Source organism: Corythoichthys intestinalis, chromosome 8, assembly GCF_030265065.1.
Source record: "Corythoichthys intestinalis isolate RoL2023-P3 chromosome 8, ASM3026506v1, whole genome shotgun sequence".
Lineage (NCBI taxonomy): Eukaryota > Metazoa > Chordata > Actinopteri > Syngnathiformes > Syngnathidae > Corythoichthys > Corythoichthys intestinalis.
This window is the reverse complement of record NC_080402.1, coordinates 10610085-10626351: the sequence shown is the minus strand read 5'-3', so window position 1 is coordinate 10626351 and position 16267 is coordinate 10610085. Positions and strand designations below refer to the sequence as shown.

Below are 16267 nucleotides of genomic sequence, written 5' to 3'. Positions count from 1 at the left end.
TCGTTACATCAATAAAAAAAAGGTACAAGGGATTATTGAATACTGCTTTCAGTTTTAATTATCACTTATTATTCAGAAGTCCTCCATTTTTTGTTCAAAATGCTGCTGCTCGATTTTTAACAAATACACCTAGACGTGAACATATTAGCCCCGTGCTATCATTGCTCCACTGGCTTCCAGTCCATTTTAGAATTGATTTTAAACTTTTACTGTTTGTTTTTAATTCTATTAATGGCCAGGCTCCTTCTTACTTATTGGAAATTTTAACCATCCGTAACTCTGGCAGGACTCTTCGCTCTACTGGCCAACTTCATTTGCACGTTCCGAGGTCCAAACTCAAACAGTGGGGAGACCGATCTTTTGCGGTTGCTGCGCCCAGATTATGGAATAGTCTTCCCCCTGAAATCCGCACCACGACAAATTTGGGCCTTTTTAAATCTCGTTTAAAGACACACCTTTTCAGACTCGCCTTTCCCCAAGATTGGTTTAGCCTGGTTTTATTTCTTTAGGGTTTTTAATGTTTTCGGATTTTATGTTTTATTGTTTTATTTGCTGTCTGACTTTTATCGTGATGCGTTGTTTCGTTTCTTTTTTCTTTTTTTTCTTCCTAATGTCATTGTATAATACTTTCCTGCCTTTTATTTACTAGGTGCCATGTTTGTCTTTGTTGTTAAGCACTTTGGGGACCTTTCGGGTTTTGTAGAAGGGCTATATAAATAAATTTGATTTGATTTTTCTCCTCATTTGGACATGCTTACACTACATCATTGTTGTTTTGAACTGTTGATACACCTATTGCTGATTTTTCCACACTATTCATTCAAAATGGTATCAGCGTAAAACAGAATAAACTGCTTTATTTCAACACTAACCTCTCTATTCCCACTCATTCTGGGCATTAGCTCAAGCCGCAGACGCACATTAAAGTGAAACCTGAGAAAAATGAAGCGATAAGAAGGCCGCCCACAGATCATTACGACAAAGTGAAACTAAAACGGTACGGCTTATCTGCATTTTTTTCTTTTTTTTTGGTCCCAAAGCTCAAGTGACCAAGTGGAAATATAATCTTTGTGTTTGTTCAAACAAAGCCAGTCCAACAAATCCTGGTCTGAGCAGCTTTGGAGGCCACCGGGAAACCAATACGTTGCCCGACTGGGACACAACTTAACTTCATTCTAACCTGCCTACGTATGAGTTTACACCACACACAATTACAGACGGGTCAATATTATTCATTGCTATGTTGATATTGGACCTGGCATTGATCCTTTTTAGTAACCACAACATTGGGGTCGGAAGAGGTTAGAATGACCTACTATAATAAATTTTCCTATGACAACAAAGTTGGCGACTGTTAAAAATACAGTTAATTGCAGTTATTTCCAGTTGCGTTATTTCTGACAAGAAAAACTGTTTTTCTATGCTAACAAAAAGTGATTGAGCTGGATCTCAGAACTTCCTCTGTGTTAATCACTGGGCGATTTCCTCTTAAGTTTCACTCAAAACGTTCCGTTGCGGTTAAATGATCCCGACAGCAGCTGGTTGGAATAAGAAGCTCCGAGTGCGGCTTCCGGAGCGTCTGAACATTAAACACGGAGCTCGAGCCTGCCAAAGAATCTCGGCAGCTCATCTTCCTCCATCTCTCGTGCGGTAACCCTCTAAATCTTACACCTCGGGATTCCTTCTCTCAACTTTCTTTTGTGCTTTCGCTCATCTCTCCTGCCTTCTTTTTAGTTTGAAGAAATCATTTAAAAAAGGAGATTCATCTTATCCTGGCAGGGGAGTTGCATGGCTAGTGTAATCTCACCCAACAGACGCGGAAAGGCGCTTGTCATGTTCAAACCGCCGTGATTTCGCTCTTTTTCTTTGCGTTTTCTTGGACTTCCGAGGAATACTGATGCGTGTCTGAAGTGAATGCATCTCAGGCCATGGCTACACTGAAAGAAAATTTCAGTTTTGGATGATTGGTTTGCTAAATTGCCTTTAGCTAACTTCGTACTCAATTGATTACAAATTTGTTAACAAAAACAAAAACAAAAAAACACTTTCAGTGTTCTTGTCAGTTGTCCATAAAATAATTGGCAGGATTAAATGTGATACAAACAAAAGCAGAAACTTCTAAACACAGAGATCATCAGGTTTACTGCAGAAAATTATTCTGTTTCTGAAAAGTTATCATTTTTTTAATGAGATATTACGAAATGTTATTCAATACGGTCCAACTTGGCACACATAAAACAATTTAGATATCACAGTGGGGCAAATACGTATTTAGTCAACCACCAATTGTGTTCTCCTTCTTGAAAAGATTAGAGAGGCCTGTAATTGTCAACATGGGTAAACCTCAACCATGAGAGACAGAATGTGGAAAAACCAGAAAATCACATTGTTTGATTTTTAAAGAATTTCCAAATTTGAGTGGAAAATAAGTATTTGGTCACCTACAAACAAGCAAGATTTCTGGCTGTCAAAGTGGTCTAACTTCTTCTAACTAGGTCTAACGAGGCTCCACTCGTTACCTATTAATGGCACCAGTTTTAACTCATTATTGTTATAAAAGACACCTGTCCACAATCTCAGTCAGTCACACGCCAAACTCCACTATGGCCAAGACCAAAGAGCTGTCGAAATACACCAGAGACAAAATTGTAGACCTTTACCAGGCTGGGAACACTGCATCTGCAATAGGTAAAATGCTTTGTAAAAAGAAATCAACTGTGGGAGCAATTATTAGAAAATGGAAGACATACAAGACCACTGATAATCTCCCTCGATCTGGGGCTCTATGCAAGATCTCACCCCGTGGCGTCAAATTGATAACAAGAACGGTGGGCAAAAATCCCAGAACCACACGGGGGGACCTAGTGAATGACATACAGAGAGCTGGGACCACAGTAACAAAGGCTACTGCCAGTAAAACAATGCGCCGCCAGGGACTCAAATCCTGCACCGCCAGACGTGTCCCCCTGCTGAAGCCAGTACACGTCCAGACCCGTCTGCGGTTCGCTAGAGAGCATTTGGATGATCCAGAAGAGGACTGGGAGAATGTGGTATGGTCAGATGAAACCAAAATAGAACTTTTTGGTAGAAACACAGGTTCTCGTGTTTGGAGGAGAAAGAATACTAAATTGCATCCGAAGAACACCATACACACTTTGAAGCATGGGGGTGGAAACAACATGCTTTGGGGCTGTTTTTCTGCAAAGGGACCAGGACGACTGATCTGTGTAAAGGACAGAATGAATGTGGCCATGTATCGACAGATTTTGAGAGAAAAATCTCCTTCCATCAGCAAGGGCATTGAAGATGAGACGTGGCTGGGTCTTTCAGCATGACAATGATCCCAAACACACAGCCAGGGCAACAAAGGAGTGACTTCGTAAGAAGCATTTCAAGGTATTGGAGTGGCCTAGCCAGTCTCCAGGTCTCAACCCCATAGAAAATCTGCAAAGGGAGTTGAAAGTCCGTGTTGCCCAATGACAGCCCCAAAACATCACTACTCTATAGGAGATTTGCATGGAGGAATGGGCCAAAATACCAGCAACAGTGTGTGAAAAGCTTGTGAAGAGTTACAGAAAACGTTTGGTCTCCGTTATTGCCAACAAAGGGTACATCACAAAGTATTGAGATGCTTTTGGTGTTGACCAAATACTTATTTTTCACCATGATTTGCAAATAAATTCTTTAAAAATCAAACAACGTGATTTTCTGTTTTTTTACCTCCACATTCTGTCTCTCATGGTTGAGGTTTACCCGTGTTGACAATTACAGGCCTCTCTAATATTTTCAAGTGGGAGAACTTGCACAATTAGTGGTTGACTAAATACTTATTTGCCCCACTGTATATATGTACATGAAAGTTTGGGGAAAAAACGTGAAAAAACACATCTTATACTTTTCTCTGTCCAAATCTAAATCTGAATACATACGTTAAACACACAGACACAACATTGGTGGGGGGGGTGATTTAGCACGGAGGGCTCTGGTCCTTATTAACCGCGAAAAACGAGGGAACACACGCTAATTTGAACATGTTGTATTTACATAAACCTGTCGGGAAAAATACTACTTCTTAAAGTATCGTTTAACTTAGTCAAACTAAATTATCTTAAAAAGATTCTATTTTGTAAAGTAACTTGCACGACCGACTACACATACTGACTGTAGCCTTCCATTGAACTCTGGTTGATGGATGAGCCAAATAAAGTACACATGAGACTCCGGAACAACACGGAGGGTCACACACTGCTGTTTGTCTGGTCATCTCATGCTTTTTTAAAAATTCATTCATAATCTCATAAAGTGCATCTATTCCATTGGGCGGATTTAATATATTAGCATGTTCATGTGAGAAATGAGTAGACGCTACCCCACAAACAAAAACGATGTTTGTCTAATTTGGAAAGACTTCCTACTAAATTCCCACAAGAGCATTTGCCAAGTGCGAAGAAAGGGAAAATATCATCCTTTGTTTTGGGTGTAGAGTGAGGATTAAAATGGCAGATTTGTCTTGGAAGGACCTTCAATTAATCCGGACGGGAAGAAAAGAGCAAAGAATGTCAAACTGGCCGGGGCCAGGGTGAGTTCACTCATTTCTCGCCGGAAAAAGCTCGGAGCCAGATGACGGCCCACCACCACAAATTCAGCAGCGTGCGACATCTTCCTCCATGTTCACAAAATTAAATCCTACAAATAATGCAATGGATTCAAACAACAAACATGCAGAGCTGTGAACCCTTTAAACCTTTCCCCATCACAGGAAGTTAGCATTATTTCCTAACTGCATTTAGACTGCTAACCCCGAGCTACGGTATACTAATTTCCTGCAATTGGAAAGGCTTGAATGTTAAGCAGAGCGCCATGCAAGCCAAGCACTTAGAATCTACAGAGCCTTTGTTAGCATGTTAGCATATTGGCGCTAGAGGGGAACAAACAAGAATAAAAGCTGCTGTATAATGAAAGATGCAGCTAAAAATGATAGAAATTTTGCATAGTTTGGCAACTAATTTTGCATTAATCAAAACGTACATATGTGGAAAAAAATAATTCCAGGTTTAACATGTGTGGGGAATCAGACGGGCACCCCAATAGACATGAAAATACAATATATACAGTACATATATATTGTGTTCACCTAGTGCTAGTTGTAAAGCAGTTTTTTTTTTTTTTGTATAATGTACAAAAACAACATGAAGGATTAAATTAATTAACTCATTTGCTAACATTGATAGCCGTAGACGTCCAATCCATGTGAAATGGCAGTGAATGTTCATGTTTGATCTTTATAAAATTAAAATTTGATTGTTTCTATTGTCTTTTTTTGTTATTATGAAAAAACAAACTAGGAAAACTAGACGAAAACTACAAAAACATGGACAGTACATATATTTTAGTGCTACAACGATTAATCGATTAACTTGAGTAATACAATTAGAAAAAACACTCGAAATTAATTTTGCTGCTTCAAGTATTAATATAATTAAAGAGGCATTGTAATGGTTTTTTATTTTTAGAGTGTTTGCATTAGTAGTAGGGCTGTCAAAATTATCGCGTTAACGGGCGGTAATTAATTTTTAAAAATTAATCATGTTAAAATATTTGACGCAATTAACGCACATGCCCCGCTCAATCAGAATAAAATGACAGCACAGTGTCATGTCCACTTGTTACTTGTGTTTTTTGGGGTTTTGTCGCCTTCTGCTGGCGCTTGGGTGCGACTGATTTTATGGGTTTAAGCACCATGAGCATTGTGTAATTATTGACATCAACAATGGCGAGCTACTAGTTTAGTTGAAAATTTTACAAATTTTATTAAAACGAAAACATTAAGAGGGGTTTTAATATAAAATTTCTATAACTTGTACTATCATTTATCTTTTAAGAACTTCAAGTCTTTCTATCCATGGATCGCTTTAACAGAATGTTAATCCCATCTTGTGGATTTATTGTTATAATAAACAAATACAGTACTTATGTACAGTATGTTGAATGTATATATCCGTCTTATCTTTCCATTCCAACAATAATATACAGAAAAATATGGCATATTTTATAGATGGTTTGAATTGCGATTAATTACGATTAATTAATTTTTAAGCTGTGATTAAGTTGATTAAAAATTTTAATCGTTTGACAGCCCTAATTAGTAGTAGTTTTATTGATTTGGGTGGACACACTGCCCTCCAGTGGCAACAGTAAATATGTCATAACTCATTTCACATGGCTGAATCCAGCTGCTCCCTGTTAAGACCAACATAAGCTAAGTTTTTGTTTGAGCTAATGTTTAGTTGATGCATTCCTAACTTAATTTATAGGTATATTTAGCCATTTTTTGCGGGAATATGTGTTTGAACCATTTGTTAAGAGCGATGTAAAAAAAAAAAAAGTATTAAAAAAAAGTTAGCATTTTATAGCATTTAAGCTAGCAGACTTATGCTATGTATGTTAGCCAGTTTTGTTGTTCATAGATCTTAATTTATTGATTTTTTTTAATACCGTTTGAAGCTCAGCTCAGGTATTTTAATTTTTTATGTTTCTTATCAGATTACGTGATTATTCAAATTAACTTGTTCATTTTTTAATCAACTACTAAAATAATTGATTGTATTTTATTACTATGTGGGAAAATAATTACACATAAATAAAAACATATTTGAAAAATAGGAAAATCTTAGGGGAAAAAGATACAAAAAGTTTGACTACATACACCATTTCGTATAGATATTATGAAGAATGTGCAAAAGTATTTTGCAAAATGTAGACTCCAAAAAATCAATTACTTTTTCAAATAAATAACTAGTGGAACTAAAATACATTATTATGCAAATTATGAAAAAATATTAAGAAAAAAATATTATATAATATATATATAATATAAAAGTATTTTACAAAAATTTGGGGGAAAAAACCTACAGCATTAAAGAAAATAGAACGCAAACAAGTTGACAAAATTTAAAAATAAAAAATATTTTCTTTATCATTGAATTAAAATACATCCTTTATTTCTTTTGAAAATATTTTTGTATTTTTTGAATATTAAAAAAAAACAAAAACAAAAAACTACGATGGACTGTACATCTATCTCTGTCAACAACAGCCAATGAGTTAACACCGCTAAACCCACTTCATGTTTTATTCATAGCATCCATTTATTTGTCACCACCCAGCTTGAAACCTTGCCAGCCCGACCCCTCTTCCTCCTCCAACAATTCGCAGCAGCAAGCATTATCAGGCACTCACGCTGGCAGTGACCCCAAGATCGGCGCGTCCATCCCCAGCAGCAGTCCACCCTAGCGCCGTAGCGGCACAGCCCGTTGGACGACGCCATCTGCCGCGGCCACCTGTAAAACAAGGCCACACGACAAGCCCGTTGTCAATTAAGACGTCTGAATTGGCCACAAGAGTGCTTGTCTGTGCTTTTATTCCATTAGGCAGATGCTCGTTGTACTTTTGGGCCTGTGTGTTTTTGAAGTCAGTCAATTACCGAAAAGATTACAGTAAAGAGAGATTACTACAGTTCAGCGGATGCTGGTCTTTCAACGAGGGGAAGCTCAAAGTGTGTCTGCCTGTGAGTGCTTTGTGACAGTGGAGGGGCTCCATGGCACCCGCTGCTCAGTGGGGATAGAAACTAGAGTGGCAGAAGTCAAGTCTCCAAACACAAGCAGCTAAAATAACAAAGACACTACAAATAAGCTCCATTTTCGTTTTCAACAAAGCATGTCCCTAGGATGATTATGAAAGTCTCTGGTTCAACTCAACCAAGCCCAATAGAAAGAAAATTGAAAAATGTCTCCTGCAGATGTTAACATGAAAAGTTCACTGATTTGCTCATTTAACTGTCACGGAAAAAGGGATTCAGCCTCAGTCAGATCATTCAATCATCATGCAGAGAACCAGAGCGTCCGGGCCAGCTGAGCCCGCCCACTTCTTATGCGACCACCAAAGACGCACAGCGTCCAATGGGCGGGCCAAACCCAGCCTTTAGCCAATGACTAGTCTCATGTCGCTGTTGTGCGAATGAATGAAAAGCTATTTTAGGGCATGAGGAGAAAGGTGGAGTCTTTGCTGTACCAAATATGGCGATGCTTTGAATCTGGTTGCTTAGGTGAAAGTCTTCGCTCTCTGAGCGCTCCTCATGTTTCATAATATTTGTAAATAGTAGCTGAGACCACAAGTAAATACAACTGATGTCAAACCAAATCAAGGGCATGTTGTAAAGAAGCAAGATAAAGAAATTTTCGAACAGGTATAATGTTTATTTGGATTGCCTTTGAGTGATTTAGCCTGCAAGTAGGCTATAGTGCGTTATGTAAATCTTTACCATTTAGCCAGCTGCCAGTCCTTAAAAGACTAGGTAGCAAAGTCAGTGTAAAAGTCCGTGTTCACTTCATCTCAAGTAACAGCCGCTGTATTTTTCAACTGACATTCACAAATTAAAACTGTTTTGGTACAGAAGAAGCTTTACATCGATAAAAATAATCATCTGAGACATTTACCCAGTTGTGTTCGCTTTGAGTTTAGGGCTACAATAAACATAAATTTCTGAAAATGTACAAATGTCCAATTCGATGCATTTCTGTGACAGACAAGTAGTTCCGTCAATTATTTCAAGCAAAATTCAAAGAAAAAGCAAAACACTTCCTCACTCTGATCAAAGTGTAACAGGACATGCTGACGTCTGACTCAAAAAGCGTCTTTTGAATTTCGAAGCTCCACCGATTCCTACGGAAGTGTGGGCCTACAGCTCGGCGGGCAAACGCTAATCCGCCACCAGGTCGTCTTTATATAACTCCGGAAGACAAAAGCTGCTTTGTTTGTGCCTCGCAGCCAAGTGCGACTGTCACTCAGCATTCAGAAAACATGTTAGTGTCTTCTTGGCGACATGATGAAATGCTAATGAGAGCCCCCCTGCAGTCTCCCTTACTGCCAATCACGTCGTCCGGGAACAAAAAAACTCGTAGGAAGAAAAGTGACGGCGGTGGAGAAAGGAAGTGCTGGAGTTTTGATGCTACGATCCCTTTAATGACAAACAATCCACCGATACTGCTTAGCAAATCTTTTAAAACTTCAACCAGGTGAGCATTTAAAAGGCTCAACTACACAAGTGAGATTGCAATCAACATACACTAAGTGTTACTGTGAAAACGTTTTTGTCCATGTTCCCTGCAAATGCATCGCAACCTGTCCAGGTGCATCCCACCTGAGACTGCAGTCTGTGAAGTCGGCATTTGAAGGCCAGTTATGTCACAACAGTGTGCCGAGGCTAGCGGTGACACAATATACTGAAAAGATGATATATCGCGATACTTTGTAGCCCACAAGTTTATCAATATGCTCCCGCCAAGAATCAATACGGCAGAAAACACAGACAAGTCTGAAAAAGCAGTTTCTGCTCTTGCACCCCTCTTTCAAATAAACTGCTGTATTTTAAGCCAAAAGAACTGTTGTGTTTGATAGAACAATATGTCTAGATGCTGCAATAGCAGACTCATGGCGCATTAAGCCTCCGAACTATTTTTAATTTGTCCATTTTACCCAGGAAACGCCCGTTTACAGACGTCGCGCAACCGCTTTTATTTCAACCCTGCCATAAAACGAAGCTCAGTAGTTATATTTATTATTCGAAATGTCTGCCATTTTTAGCTTAGAATCAATTATTGATGTCTAATACCGTATTGGCACGAATATAAGACAGCCCTGGTTATAAGACGACCCCCTTTTTCAAGACTCAAGTTTGAAAAAAGACTATTTGAAAACCAAATTCATTTTTATACAGAAAATAATTAGAGTACATCCGAAACAAATGATATATTTGAGAGAAAAAGCATGTTATTTTGCTTCATTCAAATCTTAATATCTGAACATTTAAATATGTAAACTAAAGTGCAATCACATTCGTAAATGAATGGCTTCTGGTTTTTGAAATGTAAATAAACCAATCTACTGTGATGAAACAACAAAATTGCAATAACTGCATTAACCATCAAATTGAAGTCTAACTAACTGTAGTCTTCAAACAAATCTGAATAAGGAAAAACATTGCAATAAAATAATGCAAACTGGTTAAACTTGAGAGAGGCTGAGATCTGGCATGACAGAACATCGATTAAACGTGAATGGGTATAATGTCTAGACCGTGAATATAAGACGACCCCCTCTTTTTCAGTCTTATTGCAATGCAAAAAACACAGTCTTATACGGTATAGGGCCAATACGGTATTTAGTTTAAAATAAAAAATAAAAAAAACTTTAAAAAATTAAAATTATTCACTCGCACATTTTAAACTTAAACAAATTGTCACAATGAAAAAAAAGGTGTCTGTGTAGGTCCGAGGTCTATGATATCTACCTCATAATTATCGCTTAATTGTATACTTTTTGTGTCTTGTCGCATTTTCCTCAATATTTTAGATGATAAATAAATTGATCCAAACAAAGAAAAATTGAAGGGGAAAAAAAAAAACGTTTAAAAGGGTAAATACATGAAAAAGAAAATCTAGACCACTCCTCGATGTTTGCGATTTTTGCATCGCGACCCTTGTTATATCATATAACATAAAATCCCCCCAAAATCTGGCTGTGGGCATTCAGAGCTGTGTCTCCACATTCGGTGATACATGCTACATGGGGTTTTTGGATTGAAAGGAGGTAAAGGAGGTCTTTAATTATGCTCTCTCATGCGCTCACCTCCAGTTAGGGTTTTGCTGTTTAAAAAATACCTCCGCTACAAACATTTTCCCCCAGAAAATTAAGATTTTTAAACTTTCCAATGATGTATCACACATGCATACAGCATAATTTTGAGTTTGGCCAAATTGGGGGTCTCAGAGAGGAACTTCAAGTCACCTGAGTGTTTGCCGCCATATATTGTTTTCAAAAGGTGTCCCCGTTTAAAATTAGAAGGAACCAACATGACCAAAAGCTTCCATAAGAAAAGTGTTTACATTCGCTCTTTGGCTGCCATTGAGAGCACTCGACGTCCCATACTTCCTGTTGATTTTGAGTCATTTCCTTTTCATTTGGCATTATTCTTGAGCCACTTCCTTTTCAATAACCCAAAATCACCACGAAGTGACCAGTAAATGCCCCAAAAAGAAAAGGAAGTGACGGTAAATCAACATTTAATAAAGCGAAATGTCCCAGAATTAACCAACTGCCTGGGATCGGCTGCCATAGACGTCCAATCCACTTGAAGTGGCAGGGATGGCAGCGAATGAACAGACGTTCCCTAGTGCCACCCCACCAGTTTAAATGGATTGGTCATCTGCTCGTGATAAACTCATTCTTTTTCACAGCAGAAGAATGATAAGCTTTTCTGACTCGTTTTGAACCATCTTCCTTTTTGAAAAAAGACAGTAAATGCAACTTTCTTTTTGGAATGTTGAAATACCATTTGATCCTGGCTGCTTGCTACCCAAATGCCGCAAATTTCCAAAGTTTTTTTTTTTTTTGGTAATTTTTTTTTTTTTTTTTTTTTTTTTAATGTCAGGGCCGTGATTTGTTGGTCCAACTTTTTAGTGCATCAACAAATCTGTTTCAAATGAAGTTAAATTTTTATAAACAACATGCAATTATTGGGATTTGTTCTGTAAATGAATTTAGGCATATAATTATTTTATTTCATACTTTTTAAAAAAAAAATGTTTTTATATTATTATTATTTTCTATACAGAAGAGGTGCTGGATCTACCCAAATAAGTCCTGGTACACAGGGAGGCCAAAATCAAGCAGGATCCAGCACAAATTAATTCCTGCTCATAGGCCAGGATATTTAGCTGCTATAAAGCAAATTAAATTGCGGCATCTACTAGCGGCAAGCCATATACCGTATTGGCCCAAATATAAGACAGTGTTTTTTGCATTGAAATAAGACTGAAAAAGTGGGAGTCGTCTTTTATTCGGGGTCTAGACATTATACCCATTCACGACGCTACATGGCGCCAGATATCATTGAAGTGAATGCTGAACTTGAAGAGTAACGTTCTGTCATGACAGATCTCAGCTACTCTCAAGTTTAACCAGTTTGCATTATTTTATTGCTATGTTTTTCCTTATTCAGATTTATTTCAAGACTACAGTTACAGTTAGCGCGCGAAAAACATGGCGCCCTCTGTCAGTCAAAATATGTACTAAATATTATAGATTTTTAAATCAATGGCAATAATACCTACCGTTTGGCCCAAATTATAAGACAGTGTTTTTTGCATTGAAATAAGACTGAAAAAGTGGGGGTCGTCTTATATTCGCGGTCTAGTCCTTATATCCATTCACAACGCTAGATGGCGCCAGATATCATTGAAGCGATGTTCTCTCATGACAGATCTCAGCTACTCTCAAGTTTAACCAGTGTGCATTATTTTATTGCAATGTTTTTCCTTATTCAGATTTGTTTCAAGACTACAGTTACAGTTAGACTTCACTTTGATGGTTAATGCACTTATTGCAATGTTGTTGTTTTATCACAGTAGATTTGTTTATTTACATTTCAAAAACCAGAAGCCATTCATTTACGAATGTGTTTGCACTTTAGTTTACATATTTAAATGTTCAGATATTAAGATTTGAATGAGGCAAAATAACATGCTTTTTCTTTTAAATACATTGTTATAATCATTTGTTTCAGATGTACAGTAATTATTTTCTGTATAAAAATGTATTTGGTGTTCAAAAAGTCTTTTTTCAAACTTGAGTCTTGAAAAAGAGGGGGTCGTCTTATAATCAGGGCCGTCTTATATTCGGGCCAATACGGTATATATATATATATATATATATATTTTTTTTATTAAATCAGTTGGTCGATCAAATCAGGGATAGGTCCATCAAAAAATTACAACCGATCTTGTTCGCTTATTGTGTCAAGTCAGTTAGCCACATTTCCTGCTAACATAATTTGGTCATGGACATTAATATAGGCATATAAGTGCACTTGTTAGGTATTTTTTAAGTTATCCTTTGATTTGATCTGGGTTGTTGGAGCCAAGGTTTGCTAATCGACACATAAGAAACCTTGAAATCAAGGCTTCCCTATAATTTTCTTTTAATGTATGCTGGATGGACTTAAACGCAGTGTGGTCCAGTGTTGCTTGGGTGAAAAAAGTGAAAATTGGTATTTTAACCCTTAATACCTGCAACATGAAGCAATTATCAGAGAATCCCAAAACTTGAAAAATAAGGTCCTAATGAAACCTTTTTTTTTTTTTACATTAGTAAATAGAAAAGTCAAAATGAATATGTGTAATAAGGGCTCTAATATCTATAACCTTTGTTAAATCCTGTTTTTTTTCTCATGGAACCTGCAGATGCATGTGTTGACTTGCATCCATCATTTTGTTTTTCAAAAAGAAATGTCAAAATTCTGAATTTGTCTCAAAATCATGAAATTTTAGGTGTATCAAATGTGACACATTTGGCAATAAAAGGTTAAATGCTTTTTTTTTTTTTTTTTTTTTTTTTAAATTAATTTTCCGCACTAAATGGAAGCCTCCAGATATCAAAGCCATCTAAGAACACACGGACACAAAGTACAACTGTGTAAAATTTCATCAAAATCCCTCCAGCGGTTTCGGCGTCCATAAAACACAAACGCACAGACAGCCACACAGACAAACTTGCCTTAATAGAGATTAAGATATCCAGCCGAAATGAATCCCAGTGTTTCCCACCAATGAAAGAGACTGTGGCGGCCCGCCACAGTCTCGTTTGCGCCCCCCCCCCCCCGCCGAAAAAAAAAAAAAAAGATACTAATCAGATGCGTCAGTCAGCCGATTACACAGCTGTAGCCCACTCCACTCTACTACCCGCGCGAATGAGAGCAGCATTTTAGAGTAGTATTTTATTTATTTATTTATTCATTTAAGAGACGCAAGGGGAACGAGTAGGAAGAATGGGAGAACGAGCGAGATAGCGAGAGATAGCGGTCGCATGTCGTAGCAGCCCGCTGTTATTTTGTTATTGTTTTTCTTTATTATTGTTACCACAATCAAGTGGGTAAGCAAATACAGACTTCTCTCCTTCTTCCCCATATCCGGGGCATTACAATAGTTTGGATCGGACTTTTCGGTGAAAGTGAGCGGTGGACGGCCGTCTTGGACGGTAAGCAAACTTTGATTGAACTTGCGCGGAGAGGCGCGGCCCAAAATAAAGCCTTGCTCTATTTTCAGAGCGTTGGTCACAGTAAATTATTTATTAGTTCAAGCAGAGTAAAATGATACATATTCACGGTACAAGAACGTCGTTTCCGTGTCCATCGATTGGTAAGAAAAGGCTGTTTGTACGAATGACGTGTGGGCGCTCCCGTCAGGGTGGACATTTCGCGTGGAGTGGCTATTTTTCGGCACAACACCGGCGCGCCAACTTCAGACAATTACGGCTGACGAAACTTGGATAAATGCGCCCCCCCAAATTTCGCGAGCTCTGGGACACTCGGAAAAATGACTCTCATACCTCTCCTTGCTAAGTTAATGGTACCTCGATGTGCGTTTGTGTGGAAATTTAGTTCACGAACAACGGGGAAAAAACTATTCACCTTCTCACCGAATCAAGTAAAACTCTTTACACGGCTATTAGAATTCCCCCAGTCCTGTAAATGGGTCAGTTGACAGAAGAACTGTTATTGTTGTGGTAATGTAGTACTTATGAGGGTCAAATAAAAAGGAAAAAGGAGGGCTACGACGGCGGTCTGAAACCCGCGGCTCTTGGGCCGCATGCGGCTCTTTAGTGCTGCTTCGGGGCTTTTTTTTTTTTTTAAATGGAAAAAGATGGGGGAGGGAAATATATTTTTTGTTTTAATAGGATTTCTAGGAGGACCAACATGATACAAACATTCTTTCAATTCATTAATATTGTAATGAAGTTAAACTTGTGGTGTCATCGTACAACAGAGAAGTCACGTGGTGCGCTATAGGATCCACTGCAGGGAAAATAAACATTTAATCATGAAGGCTAATTATGTATTTCTAGCCAACTTATTCATTTTTATAGTAGGCTAATGTAGCTAGTATTGATAATTATAAGGCTTGTACAAGGCTTTTAATTTTTTGCTGCTCCAGACATACTGTATCAGTTTTTTTTTGGGGGGGGGGGTCAAATATGGCTCTTTCAACAGTTTGGGTTGCCAACCCTGAGTCACTACGAGATGTAAGTCGTACTATTGCTACGAGAAAAAAAGTCGCATTATTACATAGGGTAACGTAGCTGTAATCAGCAACGCATTTTACATACATGTACCGTAGCTGAGAGCTATAACATTAGCCTAGCTAATGAAATATTTCAAATATATCTTTGTTATGGTTCTTCTTGGGGGGGAAAAATATGGGGAAAAAAAAAAAAATTCGCCGTGGCACGACATGGTGTGGCTGTCCGACTCCGATGCAGCCCACCACCACAGTTTCGAAAAATCCTATGGTCAGAGAGCCTCCCACCACAGTCTCCTAAAATCCTGTGGGAAACACTGCCTTATTAATATTCTGGAAAATTGTATTTTTTTTTTTTTTTTTTTTTTTTTTAATCCAGCATCTTGTTGTGGAGTACACAAAGCCACAATGTATCATCACAGCACATTTACACTTGTACATGAAACCGAAAAGTTGTCGCCACCGCAATCAGGTCACATTTTCTATGCTAATTCTTGGAGTTCTTAATTAATTGTCCGCACTAAATGGAGGCCTAAAGAGATCAAACACACCTAAGAACACTCTCAGACACATAAAGTACAGCTGTGTAAAATTTTGTCAAAATACACCTTGCAGTTTCAGCATCCAAAGGGAACAAACAAACACAAAGTTCCATTTAAATAGAAGTACAGATAAAGATAGATTGGCGTTATGAGTCAACAACAACATTCAGTCAGACAAGCTCGCGTTCAAGTGAACAATTTTGTCTCAAAATTTTCCATTGTTTTTTAGTGGTCTCATAAAGTTTCATAGTCAAAACTTTTTGGGGCCTCATGCGTCCTCTCAAGCCACACAAACAGATGCTAATTATTCCTTTACACAAATTAATTCTCAACCCCAAACGCCTAAAATGCACTACGCGCCAACATCTTCACCCGGTGGGAGTTCGCGTCATCGCCGACTTATTGCTTTAGAGTTGTTGTTGGGCTACACTACGAGACAGGAAATCAGCTGTCACCACCGCCTGGGGCGTAATGAAAAGCAGCGCCTTTTTTTTGTGTGTGTGTGTACGTGCGTGCCTGAGCAAAATGATGTGGGCCGTGAAGGACCCTTCAGGGCCACGAGGATAAGCCTGTTAGGAGCGTTCTCCAAAAGGC

The 16267-nt window shown here is 38.1% G+C and overlaps 1 protein-coding gene across 6 annotated transcripts in view; it reads right to left on the bottom strand.

Moving 5' to 3' along the window:
- Positions 1-16267, bottom strand: part of npnta (nephronectin a) — a 139058-nt gene that overhangs the window by 106706 nt on the left and 16085 nt on the right. For all 6 annotated transcript variants that reach the window (XM_057842651.1, XM_057842652.1, XM_057842653.1 and 3 more), the window contains exon 2: positions 7240-7340. In XM_057842651.1, coding sequence (XP_057698634.1) covers positions 7240-7340 — 101 coding nt within the window. The remainder of the gene's footprint in view (positions 1-7239; positions 7341-16267) is intronic.